Genomic DNA, 20948 nt, shown 5'->3' on the forward strand with positions numbered 1-20948 from the left:
TATTTTAGTTTAATTTAAAAATATTTATATACTCAAATTTTAAATAAAATATTCTAAGTAATCAAGTATTTTAGAAAATTAAAAAAAATTATCCCATTAAAAGCAATTTAAAAAGAAAAATGTATAAAAAATATTTATAAAATTTTTTCATCCCATCGTTGACAGATAGTTAAATACAAACATGTCAAAAACATAAATAAAATGTACATGTAAAATGTAAAGAAACTATTTTTTTTGTCAAATCAAATTAATGAGAGAAAAAGACATAACGCTATTTATCTACGTGAAAAATTGGTAACAAATTAAAAAAATAAAAAAATAGATTAAAAATATAGATTGAGTAAGTAAATTGAAAAAAAAATTGTAACCGCAGTGGAGGAAGACAAAGGAGGAGGATGGAGATAATTCAATTGAAAATGTTAAAGAAAGGAGAAGAAAAACATCAAAAGAAATACAAAAATGATAAATTTTTTTTAAGAAACTACAACAAAAACTCTAATAAAATAATTAGAGTGAAGCTACAGAGTACATTGTACTCAAAACAAAACGGTACAACCTAAAACTAAGATAAAACTAAATAAAATATAATTTAAATGAATATCACAAAATATAATAAAATTTATCAAAAATTACTTATCACTAATATTGATGATAATTGAACACTTCTTTCGTCATAAATTATTATTTTGTTCTTTTCGTACATGCTTCTAAAATCAACATTTATCATAGTCATAGTCTATTTTAGGAAGTTGTCTAAAGAGTTATTCAAAAGGTAAAAATGTTAGAGTTGAGTAAGAGAAGTAAAGAAAATTAAAGAAATGATAAAAAAAATAGATTATTTAAGTGGAGGATTGAGAAAGAAGTTACGTGTGAATTTTTGTTGTAACTGGTAGTGAAATACATAACTGTAAAGTTAGTTTTGGATTATGTTGGCACTTAGCAGGGTTAAAATAGGAAAGAAAATTGGACACCAAACTTGAGGTATTCGCATTATATATTGTTATAGATTATATTACCTTGTTCTCCTGTCTCGTTTTTTCCTTCTCTTTCCATTTTCTCTTCACCCGATCGTCCGTAATTAATTATTACCAAGTATTATTATCGCAAGTTCGCAACTTTTAATCTTGTCTATCACTTTGATTTATAACTATCTATTCTGTTAACTTTTATGAGTTGTTGTTGAAGTTTCGCTAATAAAAAGTAAGACATAAAGCATTTAAATTTTTTACCCAAATTATCAAATTAACTTTTAGAATGCATAAAATTTATAAATTTAAATTAAATAAGATATTAAACAAATTTATTATGTTGTTATTATGCATAAAAAAATTAAAATAAAAATTTAAAAACATTATTTACAAATTAACTATTTATAAATGTTATTAAGTTTAATTATTTATTTTTAATAGTATTTAATTTGAAGTCGAAATAAAAATTTATATTCAAAGGACTCTTTATCTTCATGTATAATTTCAATTGATAAAAAATATTTTATTTTTCTTTTTTAATTTTATATTTAATTTTTTAAATTTTCTTTAATTTCATTATTTTTCAAAATTATTAATTTATAACTTTTATTATATCCCCTTACTATATCAAACATTATTCTTTCTCTTATTATTATTATACTCTATACACATACCTGTCATTGTCTAGTCGCCATTATTATATTAGAGTATATACCCATTTTGGTCCTCAAAGAATTTTAGACTAGACACTTTAGTCCTCAACTAAAATTAATTACTCGATTGGTCCCTAACAATTAACTCCGTCAGTCACTTAAGTCCTTTACTCCGTTAATTCTAACGGAGGACAAAATAGTCCTTGACAACTCTAACAAGGGACAAAATGGTCTCTGATCTCCTCTATTCGGAAATGAAACTGTTCTCTCTCAATTTTCATCATATCTCGTATAACACTAATAGTCTAACACTGTAACTTCAAACTGCACAATGCACACTCTATAAATTTAATGTTCACAAGAAAAAAAATCCTCAACTTATTCTCAACCAATTCATACTCAGGAAACTAATGCCTATGTCTCTCAACTAGTTGTCGTCTTCGATGGATCCCATGAATATAGATAGCAAGTCTGATTTGTTAAGACTCATCGTCGTCGTTGCCATCTCCCTCCTCCTCTGTTCTAACATCTCCATGACCACATTGTCCACCACTCCGATCGTTTCCTTCAGCTTCTTCTTCGAATCAATGTTCAGTAATCGCTTCAGTTTCCATATGAGCGACAGCGGTGACATTGCTTATTGTAATAGCTTGGATGCGAGGTCGAAGCTGTCTGCCAACTTGGACTCTGGGAAAGAAGGAATGAAACACTCAGTGTCTATTTCAAATGAGAATTTGCATATGATGTCGAAGGAGAATCTTCTCATGATGTCCTAATATCCAACAATCTATATTGCTTGCCGGAGAGTGGAGAAAGGCGTGCCCTTGGAGTAGTTGTAGAACTTGGTCTTGAGGATGTCGTGGACGTTGTCGGAGTTGGAGGTGATGTTATCAAAGACGTGGAAGTGGATGCTTTTGGTGGGTGAAGTGCAGAGGAGGTGGATGTACCAGTCACAAAGATTTAGGAAGTGTGTGGTCCATGACATGTTGAGGTAGGTGCGACACATGTGACAATTACACCATGCCTTAATCTTGGAGCTAAAGAGGAGGAAGGAAAAGATGGAAAAGAAGATTGTGGAGGTGAAGAAGGAGAGTATGAATGTTAGGGTTATGCGAGATATGATAAAAATTGGGGAAGAACAGTGTCGTTTTCGAATAAAGGGGTTAGGGATCATTTTGTCCCTTGTTAGAGTTGTCAGGATTGTTCCATGTTAGAGTTTTTAGGGACCATTTTGTCTTCCGTTAGAGTTGACGGAGCCAAGGACTTAAGTGACTGATGGAATTAATTGTTAGGGACCACTCGAGTAATTAATTTTTGTTGGGGACTAAAATGTCTGGTTTAAAATTCTTTGAGGACCAAAATGGGTATATACTCATTATATTATTTTGTTCTTTCTAGTTTTTTTCTTCTCCTTCCAACTTCTCTTCACCTACCGTAATTAATTATCACTAAGTATTTATATGTTACATCTTTTATACGTTAATCAAATAACCAGTGACATATGCCAAACAAATGATATTATAGAAATTAAAATAAATTATATTTTTGTAATATAATTCATTTATTTTAGTTTAATTTAAAAATAAATATTCATGTACTCAAATTTTAAATATAATATTCTGTATAATTAATAATTTAAAAATTAAAAAAATAATATTATCCCATATGAAGTAATTTAAAAAAAATTAATTTAACAAAATATTAGACTTTTTTAATTCATTATTGATAGGACAAACATATTTAAAAAAATAAAGAATACATCTGAGATGAAAAAAATAGTTCTTCCTTGGTAAGAGAAAATAGAACACTACCTTTGTACGTGAAATATTGGAGACAAATTAAAAAGGTAAAAGAATGATGAAAATATTAATTGGGTAAGTAAATTAAAGAGAAAAAAATATAGGTAAAAGTTATACGTGAATGTAGTAACTGTAGTAAAACTAAATGAAATTTGTAACGATGGATGTGATGAAATCGATGGTGTTAAAGGTAAAAAAATAATAGTAGTAAGAAAAATATAACAAAGTGTATTAAGAGGTCAAAAAAGAAACAGTAGAATAGATGAAATTATATAAAAATATATATATATATATATATATATATATTTTTTTATGATTACAAATAAAATTCTAATAGAATAATTAGAGTGAGGCTAAATTGTTGAACATACTCAAAACAACACTATACAAAGTACAAACAAAGACTAACATAAAATTAAACAAAATATAATTTAAATGAATACCTCAGAATATAATAAGGTCTATGAAAAAACTATTTATCACTACTCGTTAAACACTCGTTAGTTTCTAATTATTATTTTTTTCATTTCATATATGGCCACAAAAAAATAAAAAAAATAAAAAAAGAGAGATTGTGGCAGTAAAGAATTGAATAGAAGTTATGTGTGAATTTTTGTAACTGTTAGTGAAATATGATAGAAAAATAAGTAACTGTAAAATATTTTTGAATTATATTAGTAGGATTAAAATAGGAAGTAGAAAATTGGACACCAAACTCCATGTTTTGGCATTATATATTGTTATAGAAGAAAAACAAGTAACTGTAAAATATTTTTGAATTATATTAGTAGGGTTAAAATAGGAAGTAGAAAATTGGACACCAAACTCCATGTTTTGGCATTATATATTATTATAGAATTATAGATATACAATTGAATATAAAATATTATATTATTATTGAATATCTTCCTTATTCTTAACACTTATTTGTAATAATTCTTAATATTTCTCTAGATCTAATATGTCAACTTCTATGTCTCTAACTAATAAAATTAGTAAGATTTTCTTAAAATTTCATTTAATTTCAAAATAAAATTGTAATTTTTATATTTTTATTTTTTTCTAATATTTTTAGGAAAATAATTTTTATGTTTTTTAAATTATAAATTTGAGATAAAAAAATAAAAATTTTAATAAATAATAAATTATTAATAAATAAAAATAAAAATATAAATTTTATAAGTTATTTATTTTTTAATGTATAGAATAATAAAATTTAAATTAATTTAAGCATGATACTAAAATTATTATGTTGTTATTATATGTAACAATTAAGATAAAAATTTATAAATTTATTTATTTTTTTAATTTTATTTAATTTGAAGCAGATATAAAAATTTAAATTTAAGGAACTCTTTTTCTTGTATAATTTTAATTGCTAATTTTTTTAATTTTATATTCAATATGTTAAATCATATTTTGTTCCATTATTTTAAAAAAAAAGTATTTTTATTTTCATTATTTTTTATTATTCTCCATACACATATTTATCATTACTTTTTTTAATTAAGTGAAATAAAGATAGGTAGAGAGTACTACATGTACTCCATAGAACAGAAAAAAAAAAGACAAAATAAAAAAGTAACTATACAAAGAACAAACAAAATTAACTAATAATTATATTTTTGACCAAATTTTAAGACGACAATTATATTAAACACTATTTATCAATAAGATTAAGATGGAAAAGTGGAAATTGGACACCAAACTCTCCTATTTCCTTTATATATTGTTATAGATATTTAATTTAAAGTACATCAAGATATTATAATAATATCTATAACAATATCATTTAGGACAATTATGGAAGGTTTATCGAATCAAAACCTAAGAAATTATTATTATTAATTAAATAAATATATAGGATTCTTACCTATATTTAAATCATTCGGTCACTTGGACCATATTATTATGAGTATTGAATAAATTTGTTATTAATATGAAAATATATTGTAAAAGATAACTCATATTAAATGACATACTAACTACATAATTTTATTAATGGGATGTATAATTTAACTGTCACGCCTTCTGGCAAGGTGTTGCTGCCTCTGTTCTTCGCTCACAACTTCCATTGGTCTCCTGTCAATTGTAATTAATCAGAACAAACATATAAACATAGTTTTACACTTTTATTTAATGACGAAAAACGAATTATATATTAGATGAAGTGAGAGAGATGCATAAAAAGATTGATGAGAAACGAAGGAAGTTTTTCTAGTAACAGCAATGTGAAGTGAGAGAGAATTAGGGAAGAAAGAGATTATTATTATAGAAGTTACGTGGATTTATAAAATAAGAGAGAACGTGAATGAAGATGATATAGTGGGAGTATTGTAACGGGAATAACTAACGTGGGGTAGGTTATTAGGAAGGATAAAAATGAAAAAAAAGTTTTAGACACCAAAACAGATTTTCTCATTATATATTGTTATAATTTTAATTGCTAATTTTTTTAATTTTATATTCAATATGTTAAATCATATTTTGTTCCATTATTTTTTAAAAAAATTTTATTTTTATTTTTATTATTTTTCACTATTCTCCATACACATATTTATTATTATTTTTTAATTAAGTAAAATAAAGATAGGTAGAGAATACTACATATACTCCATAAAACAAAAAAAAGACAACATGAATAGAAGTTATGTGTAGAATAAAAAAATAATTGGACAAAGAACAAAAAAAATTAACTAATAATTACACTTTTTGACCAAATTTTAAGACGACAATTATATTAAACACTATTTATCAATAAGATTAAGATGGAAAAGTGAAAATTGAACACCAAACTCTCATATTCCCTTTATATATACTAGCGGCTTAACAGGCACTGCCGTGCCTGTTCAACCGCTTTTTTTATGGGATTTAAAGTTAATTATTTTAATAAATTTTAAATTCGAATAACATAAAAATAATAATATAGAATAATCAATGATAATCAATGATAATATAGAAATGTTCAAATTAAAATAATCATATATTACCTATCTATAAACAATAACAATATGAAAATGATTTAATTATAATGAACACATACATCACCTATCTACAGATCTACAAATAACATAATTCATAAAATAATTATTACAATAATATTTTATTTTCTTCTATCTAACTCAAAGTCATAAAAATAAATAGAAAAATACGATTGTTTACAAAAAATGAGGCATATTTAAAAGTCATATTTTTTTCCTTTGTTTAGGGACCTTTTTTTTTAAATGGTAAGCCAAAGTACGGATCTGTATTTGAAGAATCTTTATTGTGCCTACAAAAAGTGTAAAGAAGAAAAATAATTATGTCTTTTTTTTTGTGATTATAGATCAAACTATAAGTAAAAACGTTAAGATAAATCTAAAGTAATTTCTGAATTTGTACTGAGAAAAAATCTTTAGCAATTCCTCATACATCTCCTTATCAATAAATTCTTGAGCCTTGAAGAACTACAAAATTTAGAAATCAATAAAATATACCATATGCCAATACAAATTTCATTATATTTGAATGAAAAGTTAACAATAAAAAAAATAAAACCTGCAAAATTGAAATTTCCTGTTTGAGGTTGGATTTCCTACACATGCACAACAAAAGAAGCCATTAAACCCTCTGTAGAGCATTTAAATCTATAATTATCCGATATTACCTCTATTTTGTGCGGTTTCTTAATCTAATGATAGGTACTTGCAATGTTGTTCTTTACTAACATCAGTTGGTTCCGCTCCTATGAGTTTGTTGCTGGAAAAAGAAAATTGTTTAATTTATTATCATTAGTTTAAAATTATTTTTTGTAACTTTATTCAACATGGAAAACATAATCTCCGTTACAATCTCAAAGTAACCTTTTAATATTTTAGGCATATACTTTTTCCCTTCATTTTTTAATAGTAAAAGAAGAACATAGAAGGGGATAGATAATAGGCATATCAATAACATTCTGATTACGATGATCGCATTATCTTGTATGTTGTTGGAGCAGTATTTTCTTTTTTTATCATCTTCTAGAATTGGGTCTTGTCTGTTTTAACCGTTCCTCCCCAACCAATAGAATAAATTTGAAGGGAATGAACCTATTAGATAACATATGATTATAATTACTAACATAGAAATAGAAGTATGTATATTGAATGTAATTTTGACAGTAATTAATTTAAAAAATTACTTTATTGTCTATTGGTTTGATTGATACAATTGCTTGCTCATCTTTCCATGCACTCCAGAGATTTTGGAATCATTCTTCCTGTAATTGATATTTGTTAATATATTTCTAGTATATCTAGTATGTCTTAGTTAATGATAATTAGTACGTACCTGTTGCGTAAAATAACTGTTCAAGTTCGTTGTCTTTATCTCCTGGCATATATTGATGAGCTCCTTTGAAATCAAATTGTCTATTAAAAAAATATAAGTCGTTAATCGTCAATAAATTGAAGTTTGTAAACAAAAATATCTATATCAATGAAAAAGATTTAAAGATTAAAATTATATGTAGACTGCATTGTACCAAGAAGTAACTACACACACACTTACTAAGAACATAAATTACCTGTGGTGAAGGTAACAATATTTCTTTGAAAACTACATTTCTGGTAAATTCTCCACTTGTTCCATCTATTTTTCCTTCTTTGACTAAAATTTTTATAGTTGACTGAGAAATACTTCGAGACAGAGCAACATATAATTGGCCATGGCTAAATACATGTTTAGGGAGATAGATCCCTACTTTAAGAATGGTCTGTCCTTGTGATTTGTTTATTGTTATTGCAAAACTCAACCTTACAGGAAATTACTTCTGGATAAGTATAAAAGGCAGTCCTGAATTTTCTGTTGTTTTGTGTTTTATCCGAGGCAAGAAAGCTCTTCTTCCACAGTGATGACCGGTTAAAATTTCTACATCCAACATGTTTTGAAAAGTTCCACGATATAATAACTTTGTACCATTGCATAAGCCAGCCTTAGGGTCTATGTTTCTCAATAACATCAAAGGTGCACCTCTTTTTACCTTCAACACATGAGGTGGAAACCCGCCTATAGAAACTGAGTTAAGGTATTCTTGTTGATATAAATTATTAGCATCTCCTTCTACCTCATCAAATGAGAGTAAATTTCGTTCTTCTCCTGGAAACTAGTTGATAATTATATCATTAAGCTGTTGCACATCATGATTTTTTGGCGTCAATATTGCCCTTTCTACCATGTAAGAAGCATCCTCCCCATGAGATTGTACGTTTGGAAATATTTCTTCTATTAACTTGTGTAACGATGTTTCACCCTCCCAAGGAATTGCCATATTTGCTTGTATCCGTACAAAGTCTTCATGTATGGTGGGCTCAATTCCATCACCAATGCGCATAAGATACTCAGCAAAAACATGATCATTAGAAGATCACATATTTTGTCGCAAATATAGAATTTTAGTGGAAGCCCATAAATGAGACTTAACTATAGAAGCTGAAATCATTTGTGACTTACTATCTTTCGGTACGACAGGCAGTACTTGGCGGAAATCTCCTCCCATCACCATCACTTTTCCTCCAAATGGCATATCGTTTGCTAATATATCTCTCAGAGTGCGGTCTAATGATTGCACTGATTCTTTATTTGTCATAGGTGCTTCATCCCAGATGATTGCCGTTGTTTGTCTAATCAGCTTTGCAAGATTTGATTGTTTGCTTATGTTGCAAATGGATGATGGTTCTACATTAATTGGGATCTTAAACCTAGAATGAGCTGTTCGACCCCCAGGCAATAATGTTGCGGCTATTCCTGATGATGCAGTTATCAAGATAATATGACCCTTATTTCTCAATTCTGCAATTATAGCTCTGTAAAGAAATATTTTGCCTGATCCTCCTGGCCCATCAACAAAGAACACTCCACTTTCTCTTCGATCAATTGTATTCATAATGCACTTGAAAGCTTTAGATTGGTCATTGTTCAATCTTGCTACAGAACACAGGTCTTCCCGAGGTACTTTGACAGACAGTTCTTCTTGGATAACTCTGGGTATCAAGTTGTCATTGTCATTTTTATGAGTTAGAGCTGGCAAATCGTATTGTGTAATCTGTTTTCTGTGCTGAAGGATTATATCATTTATATCCCTAAGTAGCCGATTTGTGAACACTAATGTTGTGGTGCTGGTTGACGGATAATCATCCACCATATATAAAAAAAATTCATCCCATAAGCTTCTTACATCTGTAGGCTCCCGAAATATTAAGATGGTTGCAAACAACCTTTGTAAAGCACATGGCAATCGTAAAACAGAAGCCTCAACCAAACACGCATGGATGCTACTGTCACTCTCTAACAATCCTCGGTGTTGAGCAGATTGCTTGAAGGACGAATATTGGACCCCATTCACTGTTAGCAAGTCATCCCAACTAATTGGTCCTCTGACATTAGATAACAGAATACGTAAATAGAATTTTTCTCCTTCTGAAGGTGATACAGTATAAATTCGACCGATGGATCTCCTCTGTGTCTTGCGCCGACGTCATTCCTTTTCCTTGTTGTGCCAAGTGTAATACTCTGGAATTTTCCTGTAAAGAAGATGCCTAAATTGTTGGTCCTCCTCACGATTTAGGACAAAGAACTCAGTGAGCATTGTTCTAGAGAAATAATCATCATTAAGTATTTCAGGAATGGTTTGGTGATCATAGAAGCTCACTTGATGTTGATTTGGCAAATGAATTTGTAACCTTTCCACTGATGGATACATTCGGTAAAAGTTAAATTTAAATATTCTCTAACATGCCTCTGGAGCAGCAATCCATCTTGCATCAACAAACTGTTGGACCTCGTCAACATTAGAACCGTTGTGAACTTCCATTGCAACCCGGTCTGGACCCTTGTAGCAATATTTGTAGAGATACTTTATACTCTTGATGCTACTACATATCTCAACATTAATATGGCAACCATACTTTAGTAGTAGCCAAGGGTTGTACAAAACTACCCATCTATTGTCAACTGTGATATTTTGGTTAATCGGTACTGGAGTGTCGAATCGTCGCCTATATTGCGGATATGAGTCGTCACTTCTTCATGTTTCTGCTGTGAACTCTTTTGGGTAGTTGCGTTTACATTGGCCATTTTCATGCAGGGTGAAGATTGATCAAGTGTACCGCAAGGACCATGAATCATATGTTTTAGCACTGCATCATGTAGATGTGGTTCTACTTCTTTAGATGGTATCTCTGCACGTACCAAACTATCATAATTGTAACATCCCAATTTTTTGAATCAAATCATTATTTAATAACTAATTAATTAATTAAAATGGTAATGATTTAAGATTTGAATTTAAAATTTAAATATATGAAAGCACTAGTGGTAGTAAATCTCTAACCGACAATAAATAACTTTTTAAAATATAGTCATAATTAATTTTACATTTATTAGATTTGAATGATATTTAGTTATATGAAAAGATAAGAATACTATCTCTATTCCTTAAGTTCAGTATAAAATCAAATTCAAATTAAATTAGGTAGATAAATCGGTTACAAGTTCATAGTAGAAAATCGTGCTCTTATCAGCCAGCCTGATATACTAACAGTATTTCGGGAATATCTTAAGTTGTGGTTATCTGATTGACTTTTTTTAAGATTTGTTTTAAAGATAATTCAATTCTCTATAAATTTGTCTCTAATAGATATTTCCAAATTCCAAACGTAAAAAAATTTATAGGGCTCACAAAGTAACAATCCAGATTGAAGATTTCATCTAAATGCCTCCTAACATAATCTGCACATACCTGAGAGCTATTTGATCCTTCCCTTCTCATTCTATTCCCTTTTTCTATACAAAATATTCTAGTATACACAAAGTCTAGCCATGAAACAAGTCTCTCTTCACTAACAAACTGCATCTATTTGCATCGGAATACCTAGCGGAACTTCACTCGAGGTAGGGGATTTTATGCTAATTTTTATATGTCATATCTTAAATATTTTTTAATATGGATGTTAGCATTGCATATGTCATGATATAATGTCTCTTTCCATCATACGCATTATGCATTATAATAGCAATCTTATGTGCATTAAAAAACTGAGGGAATGATCCTTCGGTAAGGGAATGTAACCCTCAAAGACAAGATAATCGAGATGATCCTTTGGTAAGGGAAGGTGATCGGGAAAATTTTGGGAACCTTTGGTAAGGGAAGGAGACTCCCATCAATTTTATATAATAAGATATCTTTGTTGATATAACTCTTTTCTTGTGTATGTCTAAATAACCTTGATTGTAAATTGAACTGAGGGAATGATCCTTCGGTAAGGGAAGGTGATCGCCAAAACGTTTGGGATAAGAGCCTTCGGTAAGGGAAGGGGACTCCCACCTTTTATACCGGTTTGAGCTCAATACCTTCCATAAAAGATACGTGAAAAAGTAATGAAAAGTGCAATGAAAAGTGTGATCATGATTGTTCTTCTTTTATCTTTTTTTTTATTTATGATTATGTTTATTATTGCATTTAAAGATCATTCTTTTTTCCAAAGTTCCTTTTTGTATGATGTATGATATTGTTTAAGATCTTTATTTTATTCAGATTTATTCTGTTTGACTTATCTATGGCAATGTTACTATTCTTCTCTTATTTATTATTTATTTTGTCTTGCTTTATGGCCTATGAGAACATCATACCAAGGTTTATGAGTTACCTTTATATGTTTTAACGCTATAGGCATTTTGTATGCATTACACATGTCATAACATAAGTAAATGAGAAGCTTCTAAAAGTCACACCACTCCGACTAATCAAGACTTTTGAAAATAATAATTGAACAACATTGCATCATCACTATTTTTATTTTAAAACTCGGAGTGGCTGGAGATGGATACGATGACACCATATAGATAAACTACTGAGAAACTTTTGTTTCTCACCCCTCTCTCCGTACCATCTTCAGGAACGATGCAGTACGAAGCAATACAGTTGAGGTGAAAAGATAGGTCACTAGTGGGAGCAAGCTATCGAGGACGTAGATACAAAACATTAAACATTTACCTTAAGAAGGAAGAACATGCGATTGTTTTAGCCATAGTTAAACAAATTAAGAGAATTAGGATTTCCTATGTGTCTTGTTTTATCCTTATTGACTGATTGCAATTGTAACTATTATGTTTCCTTTTTTATTTGGTATGAGTGAAGCTTGTCATTGTTGTGTCTTCATAGTTTAGTACACCAGTTTTTCATGTTAGTATTTTCAAATCCACTTATATTTTTCAACTAGTAACTATTCTAATAAAAATTAATTATTCAATATTTTTATCTATAAATTATTTTATATAAATATTTCATATTTGTTTTAAAATAAAAATTTCGCAAGGTTTTTGAATATCAGCTACTAAATATAATCCAAATAAAGCTTAACTCAGTTTAAAAGTATTAGGGTGTTACAATAATGCTCCGGGTCAATTAACTTGTCATTGTTTTCTAAGATTAGCAACATATGTACATGTGGCAACCCTCTTTTTTGAAACTCAGTGACATAAATATAGCTCTTCACCTTTCATAAGACACCCTTAGTAATTACATCCTCTTTCAGCTGTTCAAATTTGGCTCAAAAAATTCTTGTTGTTAGATCTGGACGATCTTGTGGAGTTTGAACTGGGTTAAGTTCTGAAGTTATTTCAGTCTAAGATGGATTGCATGTCATTGTGAGAAAAATATATGGCCTACCCTCTTTAAGAACAATCGCCATTCCATCTTCATATCGTTGGGTCATGTCGCGACGGCTACCAATGAACGACGATGGTAATATTGTTCTTTTTCTTACAACATTTTCTGAAGACAAATATATAGAGAAATATTATTAGTTTTAATAATTATTTTGGGTAATTCTTAATGATTTACGAAGTAGCAATTAGATACAACAATATTTACCTACATTGGTTTCTCCTGTATGCAAAGCATCTTGTAAGCCTTGGTATAATTCAGCCCGTAATTTCTTCTGTCTAGTTCGAACCCGTCTTAACTTTCCGGTTTCAATTTTCAGATAGTTATCAACAACATATTGCTGTAGTAGTCGCCCTGCTTGCAATACGGTGAAATGATCATCGGGGCAGATCTACAAATTTTTAAGAATTTGCAAAAAAGATTAGATACATTGAACAATTCTTTGGCAGAATTTTATTGAAGTCTATACTGCATAGGAAATGGGGATTTGTACCTAGAGCATATAGCTATTATATGTTCGGCATGATACTTTGCCGCCACTTTGACTTCGGGTATTGATATCCTATCCATGAGTTCCAAATGGAAAAAGAAGAGGATATTGTAGTGGATCGTAATAGCCAACGAATTCCTGAATCCTTCGTAGGCTACCAGCATGAGTTTGCACCTTAATATCTCGCCCACGAATCATTGTTTCAACGTCATCACCAACAATTATAGCTGCTACCTGCGACGCAGTTGGAAGACTATATTGTGGCTGATTAGCAGGTCACTCTCTAATGACCAAACTACACTCATGTACATCTGACCATTGTGCAAGCTGGCGAAACACATGGAGAAAAGGATTATACCGGTGTAGCAATTATTGTAACTTGAAAACCAATGTTTTATGTAGTTGTGTGTTCTCCAGCATCCTATTCTGCAACTCGTGCTCAGTATCATATATGTACAGTTGCAAAAACCGTGGCCGCGTGCCTTGATCCGGATAAAATCCCCCTATACTGTGATATATTGAGCCTTGAGCACGAAATGTATATACCACGACCTGTTATAGCCAGTTGTTCGTCTATGTGCACACCACACGAAGTGAAGAAAAATACATGATTGTATCCACGAATATGTTTTCTAAAATGGTTTCCTTCTGTAGAGGGGTCCAGGAAGATTTCAAGCAATTCCTGAGGAGCATTTACTCGGGGAAGAGAAACTTTTCTCCTATTACAGCACATCTCGAACGTCTCATGGTGAAATAGACGTGCGCTACAGTAATGACATGTCCTTGGGATTGGTAGCGGAGTTCGAATTATTGTTGCATCCTCTTGAAAATTTCGAGCACAATTATGAGATGCTCGAACATTTTGTCTAATTTCTGTACTCGTATTAAATTAACATATATTTGGTTACATTCATAATGAAAATCAGAAAATGATGAATTTTGTAACAACTAAAAAAATAGTTCTTTGTTGATTATAAATACAAAGAATTACTTCCATTATAGTGGTCATCATAAAAAAGAGATAAGTAACTATCAAATATTTAGGTGATGTTTCAATCATTTTTTTTTAACTTTGTTACACTGTATATATTGTGATGTTGTTTGACTTTATTTTTTTTAAATTTTGTTATTCATATGTATTTAACATCTTTAATTATAAAATATTTTATTTTATTCTTTATAAGATGTTTTTTATTCATTAAGCAAATATTTATATTCTTTTAATTATAAAGAAATATTATTTATTGTGTAGCAAAATAGTTTTATTCTTTTTTTAATAAAATCATTTTGTTTAAAACATTTTATTCGAAACTGTTATAACCAAGTTAAAATCACATACGATCTATAACAACATTATATTATTTTAAATGTTTATTATTTCCTTGTTCCATTATATATGTTTTTGTTCATATGGTAACACTATGTTTGTCATGGATTATTTTTTTAGATTAAATAGTCAATACAATATAGTTTGAGTTTGAAATAAATAATATTTTTTTAAAATGCTATCTTTATATATCATAATTTTTTTTTGTATAAAGTTCTCTGTTGCATCAGTTGTCTTATAACATTTTTTAGTTAATTATCTTATATAGGGTATGACGATTTTTGCCTTTGGCCAAATTTTTTAGTTTGTATGTTTTGTTTCATATTTTTTAAATGTTTAGATATTACTAGTCGAAATAATACAATACATGACGATATTGGTTCATATTTTATTTGTTCTATTACTTCTAATAATTTTTATTTTGTATGCTTTCTCCTAAAGTTATCATTTTAATTTTTACTATTTATTTTATTTCTTAAAATATATTTTATTTAATTATTTTATGTTGTCATATTTGTGTGAATTATAATAAAATGATTCAACAAAATATAAAATTTTTTAAATTAACTATTTTTCGTTTTCGCTAAAGTTTACATATTTTTCATTTTGTTTGGCAAATAAATATTTTAAGTTTTATATTGATTTTTATAAAAATTTTTGTGTATAGATTTTAATTTTTTTTGTTAGGCACGGGTACTCTTTTTTTATAATTGGTTCTTGTAATGATCTTAAATAAATAAATTTTTTAACATTTTATTTAATTATTTTATTTTATCATGTTTGTGTGAATTATAACAAAATGATTCAACAAAATATAAAATTTTTTAAATTACCTATTTTTTATTTTCGCTAAAGTTTACATATTTTTCATTTTAATTGGCAAATAAATATTTTAAGTATTTTATTGGTTTTTATAAATTTTTTTGTGTATAGATTTTAATTTTTTTTGTTAGGCACTGGCACTCTTTTTTTATAATTGGTTCTTGTAATGATCTTAAATAAATAATTTTTTTAAAACCAATTATGCTCACACTTAATGTTTATTATGAATACATTAATATGCTAACATATAAGGATAAAATAATAATTTTTTTATAAATTTATTTACCTATTAAAATTATGTCACAATACTAAATATATAAAGAAAAAAAAGTACAATACTAACCACACCAGTTATATTTTCTTCACGTCTATTATTTTGATCAGATCTATTTCTATGAATTTATGATAGTATGTAAAAAGAACACATTAACAAAATTATAAAATTGTTCATTAAATTAAGTTTATACAGTATCAGTGGTAATTGAGAGGTTACTTTATAAGAAGCAAATCATACAAAATTAAATTGATTGAAAGTAATAGAATACATAGAATACCCATTAATATCATAATAATTATCCAAACTCTGAATAACTAATAAGAATAGATAGTGACCGTAAAATAAAAATACATGATAGGGAGTTTGAGTTCCTGTAAAAAGTCATCATTTGAAAAATAATTCAAGTGTAACCTTATAATAAATTACTATTAAGTAGATAAATATAAATATACAGGAGTTCTATCCATATTTATTACCAATAACGAAATTAGAAAAGCGGCTGAACAGGCATAATAGTACTAAGAGTACAGTAACATAGAGATATTGTAGAAATAATTAAAATTAAATAGCAAATTAAATTGTAGAAAAAAGTTAAAAAAATATACCAGAATTATCTATTAAGTTTTTTTGTTACAGAGTCAAAAAATTTAATAACAAATATATTATTAAACATTGACTATATATATATATTTATCTTATAATAATACAGTTATAAAAATTTTATATTTGAATGATATTATATTAAAAATTATTAAACTATTTAATAATAACTGAGATTATAATGATGTATATTTAAGACAATATAATAATATCTATAATAATATTATTTAGGCCAATAATAAAAGATTTATTGAATCAAAATTTAAGAAAAAATAAATTATTATTAATTAAATAAATATAAATATAAATATAGAGAATTCCTACCCATATTTGGACCGTTTGGTATATTACTTGAACTAGCTCTGGTGTTATTGTAAGTATCTGTATATGTAAAAAATTTATTATTGAGATAAAAATAATGTAAATTGATAATTTAAGGGTATACTCAAGAAATAAATTATACATAATTGGTACGTACTAAGAGTTAAGTACCATAGATATATCGTAAAAATAATCATATTAAATGATAAACTAACAACATAAATTTATTAATGGGAAGTATAACTTAGAGTACCTGATACAGAGTATTGTTAAGGGGTATATCTGTGATATCTTGTAATGGTGTTGCCATGTTAGTTAGTCCACTTGATGTATCGATTTGTTTTCCTCGTCTAATACTCTCTCGGTAACTGGCACGCCTTCTAGCCTTCTAGCAAGGTGTTGCTGCCTCTGTTCTTCACTTATATTTTGTCTTCGTTGTCTGGCATAGTCTTGCCAAGTTCGTCGACCACTTCCACGTGAATCTTCCATTGGTATGTTGTCAACTATAATTAATTAAAGAAACATATAAAAATAATTTTACACTTTTATTTAATGAAGAAAAATAAATTACAGTAGGTTTTACATTATATTTAGGTGAAGTGAGAAGAACGCAAGAGAAGAAGATGGAGGAGAAATGAAGGAAATCTTTTATATTATGGAGTAACCAGTGAAGTGAGAGAGATTAATTGGAGAAACGGGTATACTATTAGTTATTATAGATGAGATGAAGATTAAGTAGTGGAAATTCTGTAACTGATGATGCAGTAACGTGATGTGAGAGAAATTAATGGAAGAAGTTATATTGACGTGAACGTGAATGAAAATGAAGTAGTGAAATTCTGTAACTGAAAGTAAGTTATTAAAAAGGATAAAAATGAAAAAAATATTGGACACCAAAATGGGTTTTTCCATTATTATTTTTTGTAAAAATGTGCATATTTTTTGTGTATGACAAATACAATATTTTATATAATTAAATATCAAATCCAGTACTCTAAATAATTAATTATTTAAAAAATTAGTATACGAATATTCTAAGAAACATTTGATAGGTGTGATTCTCTTGCATGCATTATATACCAATTAAATAACTCAGTCAATATGTCAAACAAATAATATTGTAAAAGGAAAAATTAATAAATTTTCTTGTAATATAATTTATTTATTTTAGTTTAATTTAAAAATATTTATATACTCAAATTTTAAATGCAATATTCTAAGTAATCAAGTATATTAGAAAATAAATAAAATTATCCCATTAAAAGTAATTTAAAAAGAAAAATATTAAAAAATATTTATAAAATTTTTTCATCCCATCATTGACAGATAGTTAAATACAGACATGTCAAAAAAATAAATAAAATGTACATATAAAATGTAAAGAAACTGTTTTTTTTTTGTCAAATCAAATTAATGAAAGAAAAAGACATAACGCTATTTGTCTATGTGAAAAATTGGTAACAAATTAAAAAAAAATTAAAAATAGATTAAAAATATAGATTGAGTAAGTAAATTAAAAAAAAATTTATAACTGCAGTGGAGGAAGACAAAGGAGGAAGATGGAGGCAATTCAACTGAGAATGTTAAAAAAAGGAGAAGAAATACGAAAATGATAATTTTTTTTAAGAAACTACAACAAAAACTCTAATAAAATAATTAGAGTGAAGCTACAGAGTACATTGTACTCAGAACAAAACGGTACAAACTAAAACTAAGATAAAACTAAATAAAGTTATAATTTAAATGAATATCACAAAATATAATAAAATTTACCAAAAATTACTTACCAATATGACATATAATTTAATTGAACACTTCCTCCATCATAAATTATTCTTTTGTTCTTTTTGTACATGCTTCTAAAACCAACATTTATCATAGTCATAGGCTATGAGTTATTCAAAAGGTGAAAATGTTAGAATTGAGTAAGAGAAGTAAAGAAAATTAAAGAAATGATAAAAAAAATAGATTATTTAAGTAGAGGATTGAGAAAGAAGTTACGTGTGAATTTTTTCTGTAACTAGAGTGAAATGCATAACTGTAAAGTTAGTTTTGGATTATATTGGCACTTAGCAGGGTTAAAATAGGAAAGAAAATTGGACACCAAACTTGAGGTTTTCGCATTATATATACTAGCGGCTCAACAGGCACTAACGTGCCTGTTCAGCCGCTTTTCTATTGTTTTTAAGAAATTAATTTTATTTTTTTGTTAATATATCATTCACTCTTCAAATTTATTAGATAAGTATTTTTTTATTTTAATGTTGATGTGGCTTTATTTATATTATATTTATTAAAATTAAAATTACTATAAACTAAAATATAATTAAAAAATAATAATAATAACATTATTCTGATTCAAAAAGAGTATATATAAACCAAAATACATGTTAGTTATTTACAGAAGATAATTTTTACTTAAATGTCATGGATACTCATATTTGTCTTCTTTTTTAAATGATAGGCCAAAATATGAATCTAAATACGAAGATGTCTTCATTTTTTTATAAATAGTGAAAAAATAGAATAAATGAGAATGCTTACTTTTTTTATTTTTAAATATCAAAATATAAGAATAATTAATAAATAAAATAGGAGAGTATAAAAATTGTGTATATAAAAAAAATCTTTCGTAATTTATCATATATCTTCTTATCAATGACTTCTTTAGTTTTAAAAAGGGCCAGATTTTTTTTTTTTGGTTTCCCACGGTATCCCCCAACCCGGCAGGTTAAGGACTAATCCGTCGCGGTACTGAGCTCCATTTAAGGGCCAGATTTACTGACCATAAAAATAAATATATAAACCCTTCAAGATTATTCAATTAAAAATTATGTGTAACAAAATTAAAATAAAAATTTAAAAACATTATTTACAAATTAACTATTTTTAAACGTTATTAAGTTTAATTATTTATTTTTAATTAGTATTTAATTTGAAGCCGAAATAAAAATTTATATTCAAAGCACTCTCTATCTTCATGCATAATTTCAATTGTTAAAAAATATTTTATTTTTTTTATTTTATATTTAATTTTTTAAATTATCTTTAATTTTATTATTTTTTTAAAATTATTAATTTATATTTTTATTATATCCCTTACTATATTAAACACTATTTTTTCTTGCTATTATTCTCCATATGATAAATACAATACTTTACATAATTAAATATCAAATCTAGTACTCTAAATAATTAATTATATAGAAAATTAGTATACTAATATTTTAAGAAACATTTGATAGGTGTGATTTTCTTGCATGTATTATATACCAATTAAATAACTAAGCCAATATGCCAAATAAATAATATTGTAAAAGACAAAATTAATAAACTTTTTTGTAATATAATTTATTTATTTTAGTTTAATTTAAAAATATTTATATACTCAAATTTTAAATACAATATTCTAAGTAATCAAGTATTTTAGAAAATTAAAAAAAATTATCCCATTAAAAGCAATTTAAAAAGAAAAATGTATAAAAAATATTTATAAAATTTTTTCATCCCATCGTTGACAGATAGTTAAATACAAACATGTCAAAAACATAAATAAAATGTACATGTAAAATGTAAAAAAACTATTTTTTTTGTCAAATCAAATTAATGAGAGAAAAAGACATAACGCTATTTATCTACGTGAAAAATTGGTAACAAATTACAAAAATAAAAAATAGATTAAAAATATAGATTGATTAAGTAAATTGAAAAAAAATTTGTAACCGCAGTGGAGAAAGACAAAGGAAGAGGATGGAGACAATTCAATTGAAAATGTTAAAGAAAGGAGAAGAAAAACATCAAAAGAAATACAAAAATGATAAAATTTTTTAAGAAACTACAACAAAAACTCTAATAAAATAATTAGAGTGAAGCTACAGAGTACATTGTACTCAGAACAAAACGGTACAAACTAAAACTAAGATAAAACTAAATAAAATATAATTTAAATGAATATCACAAAATATAATAAAATTTACCAAAAATTACTTATCACTACTATTGATGA

The 20948-nt window shown here is 27.2% G+C and overlaps 1 protein-coding gene across 1 annotated transcript; it reads right to left on the minus strand.

Annotated features, from left to right (window-relative positions):
* Positions 1-8545: 8545 nt before the first annotated feature.
* On the minus strand, positions 8546-17252 carry LOC140177666 (uncharacterized). Its single transcript, XM_072210814.1, has 10 exons — positions 17196-17252; positions 16973-17002; positions 13770-13829; positions 13313-13496; positions 13109-13213; positions 10379-10619; positions 10174-10313; positions 9951-10128; positions 8918-9815; positions 8546-8779 (listed from the first exon to the last, which is right to left on the minus strand). The coding sequence occupies exons 1-10, from the start codon at positions 17250-17252 to the stop codon at positions 8546-8548; spliced, it is 2127 nt and encodes a 708-aa protein (XP_072066915.1).
* Positions 17253-20948: the final 3696 nt, after the last annotated feature.

This window comes from Arachis hypogaea, chromosome 13 (genome assembly GCF_003086295.3).
Source record: "Arachis hypogaea cultivar Tifrunner chromosome 13, arahy.Tifrunner.gnm2.J5K5, whole genome shotgun sequence".
NCBI classification, from domain to species: Eukaryota; Viridiplantae; Streptophyta; class Magnoliopsida; order Fabales; family Fabaceae; genus Arachis; species Arachis hypogaea.